Here is a 23,456-nt window from a genome sequence, read left to right as displayed (position 1 = left end):
CAGGCACTAGCATAGTCTGAAACAATGTCCAGTAGAGATTGCAGCTTGACAGGGGTCTCCGCGATGAGAGATAGATCATCTGCGACATGAGAGATGGGCAGTGAACAGAGCCGACCATAGCACCTAGGCAGCATTCATCTAGTTGAACCAGAAGTGCGTCCACGTAAGAGCAGTGGGGACAGGATTGCACCCTGGCAGACACCCTGTTTGATGCTAAAGACACGAGACCGTTTACCCTTCAAAAGAAAGCAAAAAGAGGAGCGAGAGTACCAGTTGACCAGTAGGTGCCAGATTCTCGGGTGAATGCCCGTTGCAGTTGCAAACATTGCGCAAGGACATGCAAAGCTGACTCAGCACCAGCAATAGTTATGCACTTTAAATTAGTGTGCTTTGTTCAGTGAAAGTCTCACGGACCCAGACCCTGAAAGAGGAAGATATATTATATATCGGCTGGTCCACGAGACTATGAAAGTATAGGTCTATAGCTATAGGTCCAGCTAGCCTAGATCGCTAGACCTGGCTAGCCTCGAGACCAACCGTTTGTTATCTGAAAGAACGCCTAGTCAAGTTCCAATGTACAATTGGTCTAGGAATTTCTTGGACCGATAATTGCCCGCACAAGGTGTATTACCCATGAATATCATTATGATGCTGTAAAACGCTGACTCAGCTAGACAAGTTGTGCATTGGAACTTGACCAGGCGTTCTTTCAGATAACGAACGGCTAGTCTCAAGGCTAAGACCTGGCTGTTGTCAAGCATGCATCTCTTAAGTCAATGAGTCTGCAGATGAAGGTTGGTGGCAAAATTGTTGTAACCTCAGACTAGACTAGCATGCAATACATAGGTATTTTTTTCAAAAAGGGAGGCTTTAGCCCCTCAAAACCACCCCCTGGATCCGCCCCTGGACTGTGGCTAACACTTGATAATCAGGTGGTAAACCACAACAGTAGTACTGATATAGTAAACATCATTTTCTAGACTATTATAGCATAGATAGGAAAAGGAGAGGGATTAGAAACGAATAGTTTGCGTGAAACACTCCATGTTATAGGACGTGGCTAAACTTTATATTTATATAGTCAGCATGCTCATTACCTGTCTTGACTGCAGCCACTATTACTAGACAAATAAATGCCATACAAGAAGGAATAGCCCTTACTATGAAGTCGTGGGAGGTCAAGGCCCGTGGTGTGTCTAAAAATATACTAAAGCAGTTTGAAGAACTATACTGCAAACGTTTATGAACAGTACAGTTTATCCATATCATGAAACCATTCAATATAGCACTTAGATACATAATATCCAATTATATCAAGCAATATCCTTTGCTGTTTCGGCTTCACAGCAGGGAAAGAGAAAAGTTGACATGGACTCGGCAGTAATTCCTTAAAAACAGAGTGAAGACAACGGACTTAGAGCTTGTCAGTGGTGTAAACTTACTTCTCTAGAGTACCTCCCAGCTCCTGAGTGATCGCTAGTGGATAGGAGAGCTAGAAACAGTTAAATACAACCTCAGAACGGTCAACCACGAAAATATTCGCGATCGCTAAATCATAACGCGGAGTGTTTCAACCGTTTACACAGAGAGGCCTGGTCGTTTCCAATCCCCTTCCTTTTCAGGTTGCAGTAGAACATCCTGTGTTTTGTTAGTAGAACCATAGATACTGTACACTCCGTGGATGTGAAACACTTCCGCCCACTACCAAAAGTCCTGAAACACTCCGGATGACACGGAGGGAGTATCCGGAATTCCGTATAGTATACGGAATCTACTGCATGGATACAATAATAAACTGCAGTAACTACGTGTGAGTGATCAGATAACTGAACTGAGCTCCCAGTCCAAGTTCTTCCAGTGCTAACTGATTCTCTGCGCAGGGAGAGCCAAGAGAGATGTTCATGAATGAAAGTGGAGATGCAGAAATCATATTGGAACCTGACAAATCTAGATCTAGCTACATGTACACGGCTGACTTAATTTTTGTGATGACATTGTATATAGCACAGCATGTATGCACACAGAATAGTATATAGGCAGGCATCCATGCATGGAGATAGACTTAGTAATAGACAACTAAATAGACAACTAAAACTGATTTAAAGTTGAAGGAGGATTCTTCTTCGTCTTATCGCTACGTACTTGTGCTCGTACACTTGTTTGTTAGTCTTGCATCAGGGAATAATTATGCTCCTTTCCGCTTCCTTTGGTGATAGAGCATTACCTAAACAACATGTACATACAGTACATTTGCATGTACTGTATTTATGCCTCAAGACGTATAGCCTCACAAGGGATACGGTAAAGCTGACTGTCTGTGTGTTTATCTGTTCCAGTTGTAACTGCTCAACAATGAGTTGCAATACGACGAAAACTAACAGCTTCTATAGGTTCCTAGCCACGTTCTCTTGAATTTTCATTCATGGATTTGCAGCTTTTTTCTCGAGCTATGGCTAGTTTGCAGTCTCTTAAGAATCTTTTATAGCATCATCTGTTCGCACAAACTTTCAACTTATGAGTTAGCCATGCATGCACTAAAGCGCTAGCTGTTTAATTAGTGTAGAATCGGTGTCATTTGACTTTTAGACTTAAAGACTCATCATTAATTGTAACAACACGAGAGTATTTACAAAAACCAAAACTGTTACTAGAAGGTTCTAGATCTATCTAATAACATCTAGTACAAGATAATCTACCAGAACATTCTACTAAATACATAATACAATTAGTTCATTCCACATCCCCCTTTCTCTGGGATGGAATTACAGTCTCTCTGGTGGGTGAATAGCTGTCCCAGTTCGGGATCTGGTTTGAATCACCCTGGTAGTTGTAATCGGGTCAGGTTCTTCGGTCCTGTTGTCAGAGTGAGGTATTGGGTTGAGATGACTCCTGTTTCTCCACCGGGTGTACTCACAACATAAAATCGAGGGGTATAGTTGTAGAAGTCACAATTTGTCCAGATATCGGTTGATTTCCCGTAGTAACCCACACTTCTGTTTCGTCAGGGAGTGCTGGGAGTGAATTTTATGAAACTGGTTCAGGTATTTTCAGTCTGGGATAAGCAAGTCTTTCTGAAGAGGCATGTTAGCTCGTATTCGTCTCCCCATCAGTAGGTGAGAGCCCGCACCAAGGGAAAGGAGTTGACCTATAACTTAGTAAGGGCCATGTTAGGGTCTTCCGCTTCTCGCAACAGTTTCTTCATCGTCTTCACTGCTCTCTCTGCATGTCTGTTGCTCTGTGCATAGTGAGGACTGCTTGTCAAGTGGCAGAATTGGTAGGAACTTGCAAAGTCTTGAAACTCTCTAGATGAGTACTGAGGTCCATCGTCGCTCACTAGGGTTTCTGGAATTCCATGACGAGAAAATATTCTCTTCAGAACTTGACAACTTCTTGGTACCTTGAGTAATAGACGTCGACAACTACAATATATTGTGCACCATCGAGCCACGGGTAGTCAGGAAGTGGTGTTGGTATCATTGGTTCACTCCTTGGTTTGAAGTGTTTCGAACATGTCGAACATTGCTTAACCATGTCGTTGATGGTTTTTGATATTCCCGGCCACCAAATAGAGAGTTTGGCACGGAGACGACATCGTTGAATTCCTTGATGTCCCGTGTGAATCTTTGTAGGGTCTGCCTTTGCAGTGCTTTTGGGACTACAATTAAGTGTTCCGGGGCACTTGCTATTATACCAAATGGCAATTTGTTGAAGTAGTACCGACCAAAAGGAGTAATGAAAGTTGTTAAATGTCTTGAGGTCTTGGCTAGCGGAATTTGCCAGAACCCGCTGTTTGCATCCAGTTTGCTGAATACTTTAGCTCCTGTCATTTGAGCCAGTGTGTCATCCACTTTCGGCAGTGGATGTACTTCCCTGAGTACATGCTCGTTTAGTGGCTTGAGGTCGACACAAATTCGGATTACTCCTGCCTTCTTTGGCACCACGACTATCCCTGCACACCATTGTGTCGGTTTGTTGATATGACGCCCAGAGATTCCATTCTAGAGAGCTCCTTCTTCACCTTTGGCCTTAGAGGTAATGCTATGTGTCTGGAAGCCATGAGTAAGGCTTAGCACCATCTTTCAGTTTTATCTCATACTCCTCTCCTAGATTGCCGATACCTTGAAAAACAGATGGGTATTTCTGTATCACCATAGCTTGGGTGTCGTTTGGTCCTTCAACAGTGGCGTCTAACCTGCAGGTAGTCCAAGCAAATTAGTCATCCACTACAAATATGGGCTGTTTCGTCATGACATCTCCACGAGAAATTGATGCCACAAACATTCCCTTCACTTTCAACTTGATTCTTGAAGGTCCATATAGAGCTTTGCTAGCTGTCGTCAGCTGCGGCTTCTTTAAGTGTCGGAAAGTATCCATCGATATTGCTATGACCTCCGCTCCTTTGTCCATCTTAAATGAGGTTGTTTTCTGATTCACTCGAACCTATGTCAGCAAGACGGCATTTTGGCTGTTCGAAACCGTGTCCAGATAAGCTGCATCCATGTCATTATACCACTTTCCAACTCGGATACATTCTTGTAAAAGACTGTGCACTGTAGTGGCCTTTCTTCTGACATGTGTGACATGTAGCCTCCTTAGCAGGGCATTTCTCACGAGTGTGTTGGCCTCTCCCACAGCGTTGGCAAGACTTGGTTGGTACTCGACTTTTGTTGAGCTTGGCTTTTTGGCCTTCCATTGTTTGTGGAATCCTTTTCGTTGTCGAAGCTGGTCTAAGCTTGATTCGTCCTTCACTGTTCCTTTGAGCAGTTGTTGCTGTTCTCCCACGGCCTCTTGTTGACGGAGATAGATGTCTTACTGACATTCGGCAGGACCACTCCGTCTGCAAGCAGGTTATTCTTTTTGGGAGCTGTTACTAAGTTAAAATGTTTATACTGACACCAGTAATTAATTGAGCTGGCCTAAGACGACAATATTAATCTTTAATAATGTGCACATCTAGGTAGGGAGGTAATTTCAAGTCTAATCCCCACCTATATTCCCGGTATGGAGGGAGGGGGGGAAGGGGGACATTATAGAAACAGGTTTTTTGCATGGCACTTTTAATAATGTCTTAGAGGCCGTTTAAAGTTATGGTTAAAAGATTAGAGGCAGTGCATACAACATTTGCTAACTGGCGTAGAAGATAATAATAGTCTTTGCTGGCACCAGACAGCACTAACGTGTGCCCACTATACACAATGTACATTAAGTAGGGCTTGCCCCCATCAATGAGAAGGCTTAGAGAAACAGGTTTTGCAAAATAATTCCTAGCATTAGTTTGTTGCGAAGTTTAAAGGTCACCAACTCCCAACTGCCAACTGCCAACTACGCGTTTGAAGTAGCAACTGCGAACTACCAACTGCGCATTAATTTGAACTATCAAGTATGAACTATCAACTAGGAGTAGAACTCAGGGCCACCGTAGTAACATGGTTTACACTACAACTGCTACAGTTGGATGCTCCTCTTAATGTACTCCTGGTGGTCACCATAGTATAGCCTCGAATTTATTAGGAGTGCATGAAGGGGAGTAATTAAGGCTGCTTGAGAAAAAAGCCTGAATTCAAGGCAGTGAAGACAAGTAGTCGGTCGATAGTCACCTTCCCTGTCCCTTCACACAGGTAAAAGGCATCCATGAATGGCCGTGCATAGCAACTATTTTGTTTGGTATAAATTTTGTGATTTCGAAATCTCGTACACCAGGAACATGCACCTGTTTCCAACCCCTCGGCTTCAGGCCAGTGTGCAGCTTTGCAGCTTTTTTCTGCTTACAAACAGCTAGCGCTTTAGTGCAAGGCTAATTAACTCATAAGTGGAATAGAAAGTTTGTGCGAACAGATTATTATAATGCTACGAAAGATTCTGAAGAGACTACCAAAGCCTTCATTGTAAAGTAAAATTAATCATAACTCGTGAACAAAACTTTAGTGTGCAAATCCATGAGTCAAAATCCAAGAAAACGTGGCTAAAAGTCTGCAATCTGATTGGCTAAAGGAAGTGTTCTGGAAAATCATGTAGAAAATCATGTACTTCACTTAGAAAATCATGTAGCAAAGATTACCGGTGACATATTTTCACAGGTAGATTTGTTTGCGTTTTTACAGTTTTGTACATTTTGCTGGTATAATTTTTTGCGAAATGTCGATTTGGATACATTAAACAAGAGGGCAGCCAATTATTTGCGAGTACTAATTTTTGCAATTTTACTCTCATTTGCAGAAATAGCAGAAATTAATACATGCGAAAATAATTATGTCACCTTAAGGTAAATAATAACATTCAAATCTGATTGGCTAGATACTCATGATTGCTATTAGACACTGTTTAGGAAGTTTCCACATAATTTAGAAGCTAAGGGCTAGTAGAACCCTCACTACGTTCGGGATACTACAACCAGCCCTTTGGGCTTCCTAAACAGTGTCTAACTATTATAATTATAGAAGCTGTTAGTTTTCGTCTCATGCATTGCAACCGTTAAGCAATTACAGCTGGAATAGACAGACACACAGTCACCTTAATTTACTGTATCCCTTGTGCGGCTACGTCTCGAGGCATAATAATCTGTACTTCTGATAACCTGTTACTACAAAAACCTCGTCTGAGTTGGATCATGTTTGCCATAAATACGTTCTATCCAACTTAGAAAATCATGTACTTACTTATGTAGACAACACTTAGACATGCAATCATGTAGCAAAGATTAGACAAATCTGATTGGCTAGAGACTCATGGTTGCTGTTTAGGACGTTTCCACATGATTTAGAAGCCCTCAGGGCTAGTAGAACCCTCACTGTACATTCGGGATGCTACAACCAGCCCTTTGGGCTTCCTAACAGTGGAATCTGTATTTGCATTCGTGTAAACCAGGTTCTTATCTGGATTAGCCACCCCGTACACCTCAGGGAGATGGGTTGGATTGGGTCGGAAGTGATTTAGCTGTGAGTAAACACAAAACGTTAATTCTGAGGTGGTTGTACATGTTTGTGGATGTTCATAGAGTAAGCCTATCCCTATGCCGGTTGCGCAGATGCAATTAGTGTTACTATGCCACTACCCAGAATAATCTGACCAGGATTCGACTTGGACTAGTGCTCGGACTAAAAACTTCCCACCACAATTGTCTGTCAGAGCTAATTAAAGGCTACGATAGCACGTATTGAATAAAATTAATGTAGAAACTTACGACTGTACTGTTCATTTAGGTAGAGGCAGTGGTGATCCCCACTATACAACTCTTGATGGAACATATTATACCTTCAACGGATTGGGAAATTTCGTTTTGTTTGAAGCTCTTGACATTACTGGAGAGACGCCAACACTTACGATTCAAGGAGGTTTGGGTAATGTTGAAATATGGAGGATAACAACTCATCAGCGAATAGCATTTGGTGATCAAAACTTGGCATTCCAGGTATACATAATATATATCTAGTGTACATCACAACTAAGCTAATTATACGTACATAGATTATCACTATCTGTAGCTCTCTGTATGGCCATTATTATTGCACAGTTCATGGTGGTGAACTGTGCTTCAAATATTGGCATAGGGGTTGATATAATTATGGCAAAGTAAGGCTGAAGTCAATACTTACAGATTTGTTTAACAATTGTTTTACCAATCGACAAACACAGTTTGGAATGACACCTGGATTTAGGATGTTTCAAACTAAGCCTGTGCAAAAAGAAGTTACTGATCAGTTGTTAGATGATCAACCTTGGCAACCTGATAACTCGACCATAATGAGAATGACAAGACTAGGAAACTACCGATTAAGAGTAGAGCACTTTCGAAGTGGAGTATCTTTTAATTGTGATGTGAGACTCATCGGTTCAAGTGACTACTACCTTAACATTTATCTGCTGGTTCCATCGTCAATCAACTATAGAGGTTTTTTCGGAAACAGCGATGGACACTTTCTGTCTGAAAGATATAATGCAACACCGCTCCCACAGCCCCATAGCGATCTTCAGCTGTATGAGCCTCTGCTAACATGTGAGTGAGATGATTATAATACATAACAGGGTTTCATACAGGATTTTTAGCTGGGAGGGGGAAACGTTTGATTGAGGGGGGTCTGGGGGTCCTCTCCTCGTAAATTTTTTGAGGAATGGTTATCTGAGGTGCAATTTGGGTTTTTTGTGTGCTTCAAACCACTAGTATATAGTTTTATTGATGAAATTTTAGAGAAAAGTCATATATTTTTATTATGACATCATAGATTTCTAGGGGGGGGAATTTGGCTGGGGGTGGGAAATCCCATGCAGGGCGCCCCCCTCTCTGTATGAAACCCTGCTGATCATGACAATCGTTTGAGTCTTACTAAAAACATTTGCAATGTGAAAATTGCTAAGGTTGGCCTAGTCTCATGAATCAGCCGCCCTTCCTAGAGACCGCCTGAGCATTTTTTTGGCTAGGCCGGAATACCAACTTGACCAATCAGACAAAATAGAGGAAATAAAGGAAATAAAGAATGACAAGAAGCATATGCGTTATACGCATATGGGACGCATTTATAGTCCGCCTACAGTCTACACTAAGACTCCAAATTTGGCTTCAAATGATGTAATTGTGGTTATGCATCATAGTGAGTAAATTTCCTTGCGGTTACATAACAACTGTTTGTGGCTTGTAAATACTACAGTAATTCTCCGTAAATTTAATTATGGCTTCTGTTACATCATTGTTTACTATCAGAATTGGATAAAGAAACAGTTTTTCCAGCATTCATATATACTTTACCCAGGTCCTGAAGTGCAAGCCAGGTTCCAGAGTCACAGTACTAGTAAATGTAGCTATATTATTCATGAACTGGCCACAGGAAAATTAGGATCCAGAACTGGGGAGTACTAATTTGCCCAGAAATCAAAGTCAGTCCAAACAGGATAATTATATCCAATAAACTAAAATTTTAGCCAATGTTAGTACACAAGACCTTCTATAAAAAAATATTGGTAAAGCGGATGCTGTTTATTTCTTTGCAAAGACTAACTTCTAGCATTCTATTAGCAAGAAACTCTGGACACTCAAGTGGCAAGTAGGCAAGAGCTATATAACTTACTCATTTTTGTCAATGTTTACTTTCAAATTGTTGTATCTTAGTTAAACCTGGGTCATTAGTGTTGGTCTACTTGTAGTTACCAGTGTTGTCTATAGTCTAGGTCTATCTGTATCTGTCCAGCACCCCGAGTACTGATTTGCCCAGAAATCAAAGTCACAGACAAAATTAGTTTTCTTTCATTCAATGTAAATTCAGTTCCTTCTTACCACTTTATTTTTATATCATTCAGTAGCTTATTTATTCAGCATTATTTCTATAGTGTTAGGCACCTTCTGATGAATGGCCTGTGCAACACTTTTCTTGGTTTGTTTAGCAACAGTCATGGAGCAAGCCAAACAAAAATTCATAGCTGCTAGTTCACTCATAAACGCTTCTTGCAAGCATTCGCGATTGACTTTTTGCATGCGTTGTATTCTTCCAGTTTTAACACTGGCGTAATAACTCCAATGACCCAATCTAAAGTGCTCAGACGGTATCCCCCCTAGCTATAGGAAGGACGGGTGATTCATGAGACTAGGGTTAGCTGGAGAAAGCAAACTAACCTGCAAAATTAGTGGTGCCAATCGGGACATTCCATGTCAACTCAACACAAAAAAATGAGCACCCTCTCCAAAACTTGGCATATACATCAGGGCCGTAATTAAGAACCAAGGGGGGCTGTTGCCCCTCCCACTCTGAAAACCAGGGGGGCAGAGCCCCCTGGTTTTCAGGCAGTGAAATGGGGTTGGGCTCCTCTTCAGAGTCCAGCAGATCACAGTCCTGATATTTATGCCTCGGTGCGCATGCGCAAGCGAGGTATATGGTAGTGTGTGTGTGTGTGTGTGTGTCTGTCTGTCTGTCTGTCTGTCTGTCTGTCTGTCTGTGTAGACTGCTACAGCTGCAATGAAGTGCAAGTAAGAGTTTCTATAGGCTTCTAGTCATGTTTTCTTGGATTTTAATTCGTGGATTTGCAAAATAATGCTTTGTTCTCGAGTTATGCCTAGTTTTGCTTTACTTGGAATGCCATGCATTGCAGCCTTTCGGAAGAGCACGTAGCCAAACTTGTTTACCGAGTGTTGTTATACTCTACTTAGTAGTTAGCTCTGCACTAGAACGCTAGCTATTGGTAGCTGCAAGAGTGAAAAGAGAGCTGCAAGGCTCTGCTGACTTCATCGATCGTTTTTAACAACAATCATCGTCGATCATTACCCACTCTTTGAGTTTCCCTGGATTTTGCATGCAAAAATGTTCATCATGATAATTATAATCAATGTGTGTATAAAGCTAGCTTAGTAGCTTTATGTTATGTAGCTTTGGCATCTCCACGGAGGCATCAACACCTGTGGTATAATTTATATGTTTGTGTAGGGAGCACCTCGAGAGGCTAATGGCCTACTGTGCTTCCCTTTCCTGTGTGTTGGATAAATCTGATCTAGGCTAGCTAGCTGGACCTACGTACGTAACTAGTACCTAGGCTAATTTAAAGTGCATAGGTCAACTAGATCTATTGCTGTTGCTGAGTCAGCTCCTTGAGCAATGTTTTGTAGCCTCGATCCCATGCCCATATGGGGTGCCGTTTGTCTCAAAACTAATAAAGAGTCGATATTTACCAACGAGGTGGATGTTTACCTACCAGATCGATGTTTAGAGACAAATTTATGCTTATCAGATCGATGTTTAGCAACCAGATCTTTGCAGACCAGATCGATGTTTAGAGACCAAATCGATGTTTAGAGACCAGGTCGATGTTTAGCAACCAGGTCGATGTTTAGCAACTAGGTCGATGTTTAGCATGCAACCAGATCGATGTTTAGCAAAGCTACCAGATCGCACAAAGTGCAGATATTAGGGCGTGGTTTCTTGTGATACTTAATGTGCTAGCTAGTTGCAAGATGTTATAGCCATTGCTCTTACTACTGCTGTTACAAACAGCGGTTTACTTAGTAGATTCTGAAGATGAAAATAGCACTGGCTATAATTAGGCAGTAGGGCCTAGGAGCGGCATTCACAGGGCCGTAAGAACCAGGGGGGCAGAGCCCCCCTGGTTTTCAGACAGTGAAATGGGGTGGGGCTCTTCTGCAGAGTCCAGCAGATCACAGTCCTGATATTATATGTGCCTTTTAATCTAACCACATTGGTTAAATGCATGTGGTTTGTTGCAACAACACTGTACAGTAACTAAAGTAAGTTGATCCACATGCAGCTGAACTTTATATAGCTAGAGCTCACTATGGCACAATATTCATTCTTTATTTTCCTCCGTACCTCACTGCCTGCCCATGACGAAGAAGGTATAGGCGAACTAAGACCTTCTTCTTGCGAAGCTCGATGACTTCCCAGCGTCTATACTTACTTTATATACACAAGTTGCTAACTGATTCGCTTGACTTTGAAGCAGTTGCTCGTGGCTTTGCTTCTACTAACACACGTCGAATAAACAATTTTGCTATAGCTCTCACATGCAGATTATTTCATTAGTAAAACCATAGGTTTTACATAGGATTGGCAGTGGTCCTAGCAATTTTTCACATTGCAAAAATGTTTTTCTAGTCGGCAGTCGAACGGCCAAGACCCGGAAGTTCAATGTAAATGCCGTACACTTATTTAAGTATGCATTATGCATTACATCATTGCTTGAGTTAGTTCGAGAAAGAAGGTTGACTTCAGTACTGCATTGTGCAGAAGAGAATATTCAAGAGCAACTGTGACTATCATATCCATGTAGATCATCACAAGAGCTACAGTTTGAGGCATCACTCGAGGCAAATGCTCTTACAGAAGCCACACTACACAGTGTCAAAGAAGACAACTACATTTTAGTGCGGTAGCTTCCAGCGTTATATTTTCAGTTCCCAAGCATATGAAGCAGATCTGATCAATGAGTACTGTAAAGGTAAGCTTCTTACTTGTTTTAGACTTATATTCAGCCTGTTTCCATGCATGAATTAAAAGTTATGAGTGGTCATAAAACAGCATTAATTAGTGTGTGGTTGACTGGGCTGACTGCATAAAACCTGCACAGTGACTGTCATGTATACCATGAATTGTGTATAATAGTTTATACATGGTTTTATTTGCTTCAGTGATACAATTGTTCAATGTCCTCAGCGTTGATGTCAATCACCACTGAAGATGTTCGCTATTTTACACTGAGGATACCCATTGTGCTCACTCTCTTCCAGTATCTGGACAAGTCACAAAAAGGTATCATGGTGTATTAGAGTCCAAATTCTGTCCCGTATTTACAGTATAGACTCTGGCTGTCTGATGTACGGCCACCTCGATATACCGGTCATTTGGTTTGGCACAGATTGCTGGCTATATATAGATTTTTACTGCACAAAACTCGCCCTGAAATGCGGCCACTCGCTATATTCCTTATATACTGGCCAGTACTGGCTTCCCCAAACTAGGTATTTTATTATGGCCGGATATGACATGCATTTTGGTTTAGAAGATAAAATTGGATTACACTTAAGTATATAGAGTATACTGATACCGCAAAATTTGTCATTAGATTCGAGGTAGGGTCGTTTTTTAGCTGTGGTTATTTTTTGAATTAAATACAGCCACCTCGCTATTCCGGTGAAGCTGCATTGTCCCAAGGGCGGCCAGATTAACGAGAGTCTACTGTTCGCTGTGCCCCGTGTAAATTAACTAGAAGTATCCAAACACACTTTTGTGGGGAAAAGATTTCATAAATCCATAGTTTCTTGATATAGGTATACATCTCACTGCAACATGCAGCTTGACTACATGTAGTCTATTGTATTACTTATGCTGCCTGGGGCTTCTGTTGAATCTGTCCAAAAAAGAGGCTAACCTGTCAAAGAATTAATAAAAAGAATCATTCTCGAGTCACAAAAGCGGCTGAAGTATATACAATATGAATATATATACAATATGAATGTGTTGCTTTCTTCACATTGCATGATTAATACTTTCGGGGTTTGGAGTCAAGCACATAATTATAGATAAATTTCTTTCAAGCCGTTCAGTATGTTGATGGTTAGGAGGGTAAAAAACACAGTGTGTATTATCACAATTCTCGCTTCTATACATTGTAGGTGTATCAAGCCTAACACAGTGTGTATTATCACAGTTATATTCAATTCTCGCTTCTATACATTGTAGGTGATATCAAGCCTCTGAATGACAGGACATCACCGCTGTGAGACTCCAACACTACTTCTAGACAAACATTTATTCTTATTACCTTCTGTGTTTGTTGAAATGTATCATATGCACCTTACATATTGTTGTTTGGCCAACAAGCATTGAGTTGTGTGTCAAATTACCCACTTATAGTGAGCAATTATGGGTAGGCTCTATAATAAATACTGTCTGGTAAAACAGCACAACTTTCGATCAGTTTAATGCTTAGCTATTAAACTAATGATATTCCAAGTCTCCAGTCAATAGCACATTGGGAACTGATTTTATAACGCTTAGTGTAGAGGTAGGTCAAAACCACAAAATGTTAGTAACCATCAAACAATGCCAACTGTGTGCTGATAGATGACTGTGTAGCTATCATTTTAGACTCTTTAGAAAGCACACATTCTATAGAATATGAATAGCATATGATATTGGCATAAATAGTATGTGCAAATATAATATAGTAGGTAGAAGTCATTGCAAGTTTACAAGCTCAAAACCACAAGCCAGATTGAGTGACAGGAAGCACTTCCTGTTTTTAATTAAAAAACTGCCTTGGCCGTTCGACTGTCGGATTTATGTATCTTTCTCCTGTTTATCTCTGAGAACATACAAAATGTAAAAAGTTCGCCTCCGGTGGGACGGGAGGGGGAATTTTCCCCTCCCGGACCCACCCCCTGCGTCACAAGGAGAGTCCATTCCTTTTTTCTGCCCCCCCCCCCCACCTAAAAAATCTTCTTACGGTCATCTCTAGCACAATTCTAATTAAGGCCTATCACAAGAAACCACGCCCTAATATCTGCACATTGTGTGATCTGGTAGCTTTGCTAAACATCGACCTGGTTGCTAAACATCGACCTGGCTGCTAAACATCCACCTCCTTGGTAAACATCGACCTCTTTGGTAAACATCGACTGTTTATTAGTTTTGAGACAAACGGCACCCCATAATTATGCCCAGGCCTCTCTTCCTAGGCCTTGTGAAGGAGGCTATTAATTGTGCATGCTGCTGCAACATGGAGCAGATCTCAGACTTTTTCAGCTAGTTGCAAGGAAGCAACCTTACCTCCTCTCACCAGACTGGGTAGGCATTGTGATTCTTTCAATGTACCAAGAGTGCATGAATGTACATTTAACATCTACTGTATATACAATCCTTTAGAATGAGTTTTTTGTATTAACTTCTTCGTATTCAATAATCACTCATTAATATGAAATTCAAAGGTCAATTGTGAGCAAATTGTAAAAAGCTAAAAAATTTCACCTCGCCGTACACACCCCCTGGGTGGCTCTGCCACCCTCGTACGAGGCTTTGCCCCTTTCTACTAGCCCCCCCCTTTCATTTTTCCTGGATCCGCCCCTGGCGAACTAAGACCTTCTTCGAAGCTCGATGAATCCCCAGCGTCTATTCTACACAAGTCGCTAACTGATCTTGGCTTTGAAGCAGTTGCTTGTGACTTCGCTTCCACGTCAAATAAACTATTTTGCTACACTGTATATATAGCTCTCACATGCAGATTATTTCATTTATGTACGTATCTTTCTCCTGTTTATCTCTGAGAACATACAAATGTAAAAATTCGCCTCCCGGATCCACCCCCTGCGTAAAAATCTTCTTACGGTCCTGTACATACCTTACCATAAGTTATATAACCACACCCAATTTTAACCCCATATGTCATATGGCTTCTTAGTTACGAGCCCATGAAAATTTACACATTTCGGTGACCCACCTACGCTTCTTAGAGCATAACTTCTGCCATTATGGAATGTTATCTGGGAAATAGCACCTAAAGACTAAAAAAAAGTTAAAATAATGGGGGGAAAAGACGTCATTTTTATGTAATGCTTAATTAAAGGTTACGATAATGACCTTTGACCCTTTAACGAGTGCCCACCCCCTTTAAGCACATCACCAGAAAGGTTATATCATAAGGAGTACGGTGGTACTGTTTTTTATCTGATTATGGCAGAAGTTATGCTCTAAAAAGGGTAGGTGGGTCACAGAAATTTTTAAATTTTGGTGAATTTTCAAGGGCACGTAACTAAGAAGCCATACGATACATAGGGCTAAAATTGGTATATTTATAACGTATGGTAAGGTATGTATATACCAAGTTTTGTTGAAATCGGAGGGGGTGCTCATTTTTTGTGTTGAGTTGACATGGAATGTCCCCATCCTAAAGCGTAACTACTTTAACATGGTGTATATACGTGTACATGTCGTCAATACATTAAATTTTTATTATTAGGGAGGGTCAACTCTGAAGAGAGCTTGTTTCTTGATGATGAATCTCCATTACGTCAAAAACGTCAAGGGTCACCAGAGAATTCTTTCGTTCCCATATTTTTTAGTGATTTAAACTTCACTGATGCTATGAGATTAGAGTGTGAAAATAATTCTCAATGTCTATTTGACTTGGCTGCTACGAATGATATAAATATTGCACTCACTACCCTTAACTTTACTAAGGAAGTCAATGATGTCGGAGAATTTTTAAGTGAGTTCACGGCTAACAGTATCACGAAACTGCATGCTGTAGATCTATATGTCTTCATTCAGTCAATTCCGTTTTTACATCTATAACTCACTCTTTCTCTATTGTATTGATGAGCTCTCTTGTATACATGTACGTAATCTACCCCATACAATTCTGTCATACTAATATCATTGTTACTTAATACAATAACTATAGGGAAGCTCCCTCCTACTATTTCTGCTAATCCCACACTCAAAGTTACCATCGGAGTTGAGGCAATTTTTGATCTCAAAGTCAATGATTCAAATGGAGACGCGTTCTCACTACATGTCCAGAGCACTGCTTTACCAGGGAGGTGGACACTAAACAATGTGACAGCAACAGATTACATTTTTCGCTGGAGTTTATTCGAAGTAACTAGCGAACAGCTGGTATTTGTAAGTACAGATTCAGGAGGTTCTTCGTCAACTTTTATTCCACGTGTTGAAATTTGTGCCTGTGTAAATGGAGGTAACTGTACTCTGAGTGGGGTCAGAAATGGCAATGCTACACTGGTCATGAACTGCTATTGTAATAATGGTAAGTTGTAATGGTAAGACTGTCAGTCAGTGTCACTCCTGTTTTCATATAAAATTTATGTTCATCTAATGTTTTGTTAGCATATTCTGGACAATTTTGTGAAGAAGACCGTGATGGGTGCTTAGACATTCAATGTTTTAAGGGAACAGATTGCACTGATATCCCAGCCCCAGAAGCGGGTGCTAGATGCAGCACATGTCCTCTTGGTTATACTGGAAATTCACTGACATGTTTGGGTGGGTAGTTTTCACATGTATAGTAAAGAGTAAACGTAACAATAGAGTGCAATCTTTGAAGTGCAAAACAGTACCTGTTGTTTCATACTGTAATACATTTGGGATTCTGTAGATATCGATGAGTGCTCTCTCAATGCCAACCTTTGTCATCAAATATGTACTAACACTGATGGTAGCTACACTTGTGAGTGCAACGAAGGTTACCAACTAATGGATGATGGATTCAACTGTGAAGGTGTTCATTAATGTACACTAACTGATTGTGACAAGCTGCATGTGTATTATTATAGAGCACTATACCGTAATAACCTCGTCAATGCTGCTTTCTTCGTGGAAGTTTTGTCTGTCTTGATGTATTTATATAAATGTACTTACATAAGTATTCACCAGTTGGTTGCACGCCGTTACTGTGTATATCACAGTTTCTAACACAGCAGCTGGTAGTTACATTATTGTCAATGCAGATATTAATGAATGTGACAGAGTGAACAGCTGTCACCAGGTGTGTGTGAATATGTTGGGCTCATTCACCTGTGATTGTGAGGACGGATATACCCTATTGGATGATGACTACACCTGTACTCGTACGTTCTTAACTAAATTAAAAGTACCTATTAATTATATCTCTGTATGCTCAACAGCCAGGGAACGTTGTGATGGCATGTGTTTGTTCGGCTGTTGTGCCGTGATTGCTGGTGAAGAACGTTGTTATTGTCCTGTGGGATTGAGCCTATCAAATGGAAATCTATGTGAAGGTTAGAAGTCTGCTCTCTGCAGTCAGCTGTGTAGTAGATCTATAACAGATTATGATCCCATGCATTTATCTTAGATATAAATGAATGCGACTCTACAAATACTTGTGATCAAGTGTGTCACAATACAATTGGAAGTTTTGAGTGTTTATGTTCCGATGGATATGTCTTCCTTAATGAAGCATGTACAGGTATGACAAAGACATGCATTGTGGCTTTTATCATGTTTACTGTTGACAGATGTTAATGAGTGCTTGGAGGCAGCTACTGCTGGATTCGATCTCTGCTCAAACACAGCACACTCTCACTGTACCAACACTGAAGGATCTTATGGTTGTGCCTGCAATCCTGGATATGAAAAGCTTAATGAAACTTGCGTACAGAGTAAGTCAGGGTACTCTTGCATGCAGTTCCATGATCCGTTTTAACCATCATACAGTTGGCTGTTTCCGTTTGGATGCTATTGCCAATGGAGTAATAGTATACTCTGCATTTAGTAGTGAAGAAAACAAGTATCCATCAGGATCAACAGCTACATATCAATGTCAAGTCAATTACAGTCCAACCAATCCAGTGACGAGACGCCTATGTTATGACAGTACTATGTGGTCAGGATCACCTACAACATGTGAAAGTAAGGAAGCATGATTGCTACCGTAGGTGGCGAAATTAAACCACAGTTTAGGCTATATGTACAGTCGTTGTGTTTTAGCTCTACTATCTTTGCTAAGTATATTTTTCAATAATCATAGTGATAACGTGTACGGACATGCTCCATCTTGAAAATGGGAGAATATCCTTTAGTACTGGTTCTTCTACACCCCCGTTTGATGTCACAACAGAAGCTACTCACCGATGTGATGATGGTTACACACTCATCGAACAAGATGATACAGTGCGGACTTGTAGAGGAATTCTAGGCAGTCTATACGGACAATGGGACAGAGAAGCTCCACAATGTAAATAGCTTAGTATAATTATTTAAGATTGTAACATTTCTGTGTATCTGCAGGCATAAAGATTGTAATAACTTCAGCTGTGAAAGCACAAATTCCTGAGAGCATTGGCTCATTCAATATTTGCAGTGTACTGATTACTGATCAGCTACTACGAACAGATTTGACCAATGTAATCTCAGTGACAAAAACGAACACTAATTCAGGTAAATTTGAAGGGCTGCTTTGTATTAGCGTCACAGCTTCAGCCGTTAAATATAATTATCCATGCAATTCTTTTGTAGGATCTGCGGTCATGGTGTCTTGTGATGATCTCACCCCATGCGGTCAAATCGAATTCAGTTTTTTGAGTGCTTCACAAAATGGAACAACCCATTGCGTTATGGTCAATGTTGTGAATGATGATACTGTTGAGGATGTGGAGAATTTAGTGTTCACTATAATCTCACTGAATGGAATAACAGTCAATGGCAGCTTTTATGAAATTGATTTGATAGATGACGATGGTAAAATTGTTTTACGGTGCAATGCATGTTACTTGCATTTCGCTCATAATGTGCCTATAGCAGTGCTGTGAATTTATCTTTCCTGTGGTTGATATTACTAGGTTCTATTATACAACTGCCATTCCATGAGACAACTGAATATGTGAATTCCACGGATGCATCTCTGAGTGTAACTGTTTCAATTGAGACAGCGCCTGGAAATCTGGAAAGACTTGTTGTAACAAATTTATCGCTAAGCCTAGTGACCGAAGGTACACATATCTTAGCCACAGCACTCTATTTTACACACACGCAATGCACGCACACACGCAGAAGGAAGTCATGCTGCCAGCTATTCTCGCATGTTGGTCTTTGGCCCTGAAGCTCTAAATATAACAATAGACATTCCGGTTTATGTGAGTATCATTCCTGGGCATCAGATTGTTACACTTACGCCATTGAATCCTCTGGACACGTTCAATGGCTCCTCTTCCATAACAGTTTATATTTATAACGGTAACTTTGTCTCGCTTCGTGTTTATTGAAATTAATATCCTATATCTTTAGATTCTCAGTTGCCGACCAATTTTCAGTTTCAGAACCTTGATCCCACTCTTTGTGATACAGTGACAGTTGCTTGGGATGAACCTGACATCTATTACGGTTTGTAATATCTAGCAAGGAAAAACTAGCAACAGATTTCTGTTTCTTGCAGGACCTGTTCAACTGTTTCGTTTGGAGATCACAGAGAGTAACACTACTTGTCTCATAGAAGATGTGATTGTCCACAGTACTTCGTACACATTCAGGAATCTTCTCTGCTGCATGGAATACAACATCAAGCTGTCCGTATCATTATTGGGAAACTTTGGTTCTAACAATCCTGCTGTATTTCAGTCTGTAAAGACCCTATTTGACTTGTCAGGTTAGACATGCTATATATACACATTTTATAGTGGTAAGCAATGTAAAAGTTGCTAGGATTGACCAAGGAAGCATTAAAAAAGAGTGTTGAAAGAGAGCCATACGTCAATCTGTCACAACGTCATTCATAGTCATGCACATTTTCTACCAGCACAGGGATGCAAATGATGTTCTTGACAAGGAAATGTCAAGTTTTTTGCTCTCGTGATATGTAGTAAAAATTAATACATCAAACAATTTGACCCCGCAATTAACTAGTCGTTTTGTTTGAATTGATAAGAGTATTGGCAATGTCTCACTGTTCGTTGTGACGGATTAATGTGCGGCTAAGTATCTCCAGCTTGCTTGTTTTCACGCTTTTGACATGCAACTTTCGTAATTATTGCAAACGTTTTTCCAGACTATAGTCCCTCTCTTTTTTGCACAGCTGTCGAGGAGGGCTTCACTAAACCCAGGTAGTAATTGCACACCTTGCACGTAGCACATATAGAACTCAAGAAGCAATGAATCTGTGTAAACATGCATAGATGAAAGAGAGCGATAGGCAACCCCTCACGTGATGCTATGGGTAAATGCACCCCCCTGGTTTGAGGCATATTGCGCTCAAGAATGTACACAGACCCCGATACATATCTGCTTGGTTTTCTTGTAGGGTGCCTAAAATAAAAATCTACCCTATAGAGCAGGCTGTCTGGGGGACATTCTACACGCACGGAACTGTCTACCCTCCGACACCTTTAAATTTTTCAATGATGGATCTCTAGTTGCACACATTATAATATACATTTGACTTTAGATCCTATCGAGGTGTTGGTCGTGGCCATTCTCAATAACACTGGACTTAGAGTTACATGGACAGAAACAGAGGAAGTAGCTGCTCAGCATTCTGATGGAGATTTCTTTGTTGTCAGTGTGACAGCTAATTGCGAAAATGAACAGTATTTTGAGAATATCACAACACCTTCTCCGATAGTTGTTCCCTATGATGGACATTTTTCAACTATCATTTTCCAGCTGGGTACGCATTTGAATTTAATTATACAGGCTTGCCTGCATGCATTAGCTTGGCCACCAAGTAATTAATTAACTGTCCATCTATTACTTTAGATCCCACAGTGCCTTACAGACTTCAAGTGTCAGTTTCTTTCTGTCAAGCTTCCTTTCTAGTCTATGATGAACTATGGTATACAGATGATGGATGTAAGTTATCAATATAGCAACACAAATCATTTCAATCACTCTTTGTTTAGCTGGTTTATCACCTCCTCTGATCACTTCCATTATCCGCTACTTCGATACTCTGAGTGGTGATAGAGCAGTTATTACATGGGATTCACCCGTTCAAGTTGTTGGCGTCAACGTATTTCGTGGCAAGAACCTCACGGATGCAAGTCATTATGTTAATTTTCAGCTTACTGTTTGTGTTCTAATTATTTCAGTGTGTACTTAAATTGGAATATGTACTGTTGCAGGACAATGAAGTATCTTTCCCTGGAACAATTGAGGGTAATCAGTACTCCATCAGTGGACTTGATGCTTGTACAACATATTGGTTTGCGGTCAAGTCTGCTTCATGTGCTGCAGAAGTCTTCAGCTCACCAGCGAGACTAAATACTTCATCAGATGTCTCTCCCTTTGATTTCAGTATTCAACTGCAAGGAAATGAGTCATGTGCTCAGTGGGTAGGGCTGAACACTACTAAAAAAATCAGTGAACTTGAGAAGCTTATGTTGAGTATCCTTCATAGTGATACAGAATCTTGCAACCTCAGGGACACATACTGTTTTAAAGAAACAGTGTTGGAGTGTATTAGTGATTATCCTTCTACTGCATCAATCGTAAATCTCAAGTAAGCACAAAGTTTGCTGTCATTGAGTTGTTTATCAGAGAAGGTCCGACATGCGTGCAACACAGTGTATTGGTGTCATTGCCGTCACGTGATAACGGCCAGCTAGACCAATATTAGAAGTTGCAATTTTAGGCACTTTTAAAATCATTAGGGCGTGCGCGCATGTCTGACCTCCTTGAGTTGTAGGTAACTAGATCTATATAATTATTAATGTCTCAATTGTAGGACTAACCTTGTTGGGATTAGATCAAACCATAGCAGCGAAGGTCAAAAAAAATGTTTAGTCAACTGGGTGTATACCAAGCCAACTGTTACATTGGGTGGACAGATACTGGTGGTAAGTGGATTACGCTAACTCAGAGGAGGTACTACACGGTCACATGACCAGTAAAAATGATAATGTATGCAATTATTAAATGTGTGCATGAATATCAATGAAAACTATGTACTTTGATAATGGATATGTTTACACGATTCATGCAGATTGTGATTTTTGTTCCTCAACCTGCACTGACAAGTGCCCCCATATCTACACCTGGAATTCCGATCACAGTATCAACACGTCAGGATAGTTACGGTACTAGCACTGTATCGCTCGGTACACACTCTATGCCAACATCCCTGCTTACATCGGCACCTTCCTGGATGTCAGAAACAGTTTCCTTATTACAAGAGGTTTCTGTTAGCCAGTCAGAACCTGGTGACACAGTACATGTACCCACACTAACCAAAGTAGTAACTGTATCTAAAACAAATGAAGTTCCTCCGGCACAGACAACATCGAATGTTCTTGTCACATCGTCTCTACCTAGTGAAATTCCAATCCCCAGTGCACTACCTACACCAGACGTTTCCATCACAATACCTACAACTGAACTTCCTGCTTTTGGGCTGGCGCTCATTATTGCTCTCTGTATCGTGATGGGCATTCTTTTAGTTGTTCTCAGTGCAATTATTGTGGTAATACTTTATAGGAAGAAAGCACCAAAAAAGACTCCAAAAAAGTGAGTGCACTCTGATGGGCCCATTATTACATAACTAATTTTGTTGCTTTCTTTTAAAATAGATATGTGAATAATGGAAAGACTGCAGAGCGAACGAGGCACTCCGCCCTTGGATTTAAGGACAACCCCCTTTTCTTTTCAAATCCTCTATTTGATTCATCACTGGGGGTTGTGACGAATCCACTCTATGTTGACAAAGGACATATTGAGGTGAGCCAGTACTCATTTTTCTAAGCAGGGATGTCACATGCAGACTGTCAATCAAAGCCACTTAGGTATTCGAAACTTCCCTTAAGGGGGGGTATATTTTTATATACAGGCATGCATGAGATCGGGCACAAGCCTAAGGGCGAGCTTCCTGTATTTCTCATATACAATTCTGTGTTTTATATCATATCACCGTTACGGCGTATAGCCGGTAATTTTCGGGGGCATAGTTACTTCTTCGTGGATAATACTTTCGTGGCTGCTGCTTGCACTGCAGGTAAAGGTAGGCATGGTCGCTTCATTCATGAGTAACATATTCGTCAGAGCTTCGATCAACACAAAAACCACGAATATTTTACCCCCTGGAAATTATCAGCTGTACGGTATGACAACCCTTACAAAGCATTGCCTCAAGGCTATACGTGACTCTAATATAATACCAGATGGAGTAGTACAATTCAAACTACGGTTTAGTGAGTGTGTCATACCAAGGAGCACACATGAGGAGATGGAGCATATAGTATGGCAAAATTGTGTCAAACCGCTAAGTGCTGCTAACATTATTCATTGTACTATGATATTCGTTATCAGCACACATTTACAGAGCATTAATTTTAGCACATTAATTTACAATTTAGACGATAGTGAATCCGCAATACTATGCGTAGTAAAATGCTCCATCTCCTCATGTGCTCCTGGTTATCATTTTAAGTTAGTATTAATGAGCGTGTAGGTGTTTGGGGGGATAAAAATTATAATTAGCACATGCACCTCTCAGGGAGGAACGTA

The 23,456-nt window shown here is 40.6% G+C and overlaps 1 protein-coding gene and 1 long non-coding RNA gene across 6 annotated transcripts in view; both read left to right on the top strand.

The window, feature by feature from the left end:
* The window catches only part of LOC135333252 (uncharacterized), a 58,314-nt gene that overhangs the window by 33,949 nt on the left and 909 nt on the right, over positions 1–23,456 (top strand). For all 5 annotated transcript variants that reach the window (XM_064528180.1, XM_064528179.1, XM_064528177.1 and 2 more), the window contains 25 exons: positions 7,200–7,408; positions 7,633–7,993; positions 15,448–15,696; positions 15,892–16,254; positions 16,335–16,490; positions 16,603–16,725; positions 16,955–17,074; positions 17,132–17,245; positions 17,320–17,433; positions 17,483–17,626; positions 17,682–17,876; positions 17,995–18,201; positions 18,255–18,404; positions 18,483–18,704; positions 18,806–18,955; positions 19,017–19,199; positions 19,251–19,346; positions 19,399–19,608; positions 20,404–20,625; positions 20,715–20,807; positions 20,858–20,994; positions 21,080–21,456; positions 21,682–21,793; positions 21,940–22,460; positions 22,523–22,670. In XM_064528180.1, coding sequence (XP_064384250.1) covers positions 7,200–7,408; positions 7,633–7,993; positions 15,448–15,696; positions 15,892–16,254; positions 16,335–16,490; positions 16,603–16,725; positions 16,955–17,074; positions 17,132–17,245; positions 17,320–17,433; positions 17,483–17,626; positions 17,682–17,876; positions 17,995–18,201; positions 18,255–18,404; positions 18,483–18,704; positions 18,806–18,955; positions 19,017–19,199; positions 19,251–19,346; positions 19,399–19,608; positions 20,404–20,625; positions 20,715–20,807; positions 20,858–20,994; positions 21,080–21,456; positions 21,682–21,793; positions 21,940–22,460; positions 22,523–22,670 — 4,976 coding nt within the window. The remainder of the gene's footprint in view (positions 1–7,199; positions 7,409–7,632; positions 7,994–15,447; positions 15,697–15,891; positions 16,255–16,334; positions 16,491–16,602; positions 16,726–16,954; positions 17,075–17,131; positions 17,246–17,319; positions 17,434–17,482; positions 17,627–17,681; positions 17,877–17,994; positions 18,202–18,254; positions 18,405–18,482; positions 18,705–18,805; positions 18,956–19,016; positions 19,200–19,250; positions 19,347–19,398; positions 19,609–20,403; positions 20,626–20,714; positions 20,808–20,857; positions 20,995–21,079; positions 21,457–21,681; positions 21,794–21,939; positions 22,461–22,522; positions 22,671–23,456) is intronic.
* Positions 8,087–13,321, top strand: LOC135333254 (uncharacterized). The gene is made up of 3 exons (XR_010393796.1): positions 8,087–11,931; positions 12,147–12,242; positions 13,173–13,321. It is a non-coding gene; the product is annotated as an uncharacterized LOC135333254 (long non-coding RNA).

This window comes from Halichondria panicea, chromosome 3 (assembly GCF_963675165.1).
Source record: "Halichondria panicea chromosome 3, odHalPani1.1, whole genome shotgun sequence".
NCBI classification, from domain to species: Eukaryota; Metazoa; Porifera; class Demospongiae; order Suberitida; family Halichondriidae; genus Halichondria; species Halichondria panicea.
This window is presented reverse-complemented; position numbering and strand designations above follow the sequence as displayed.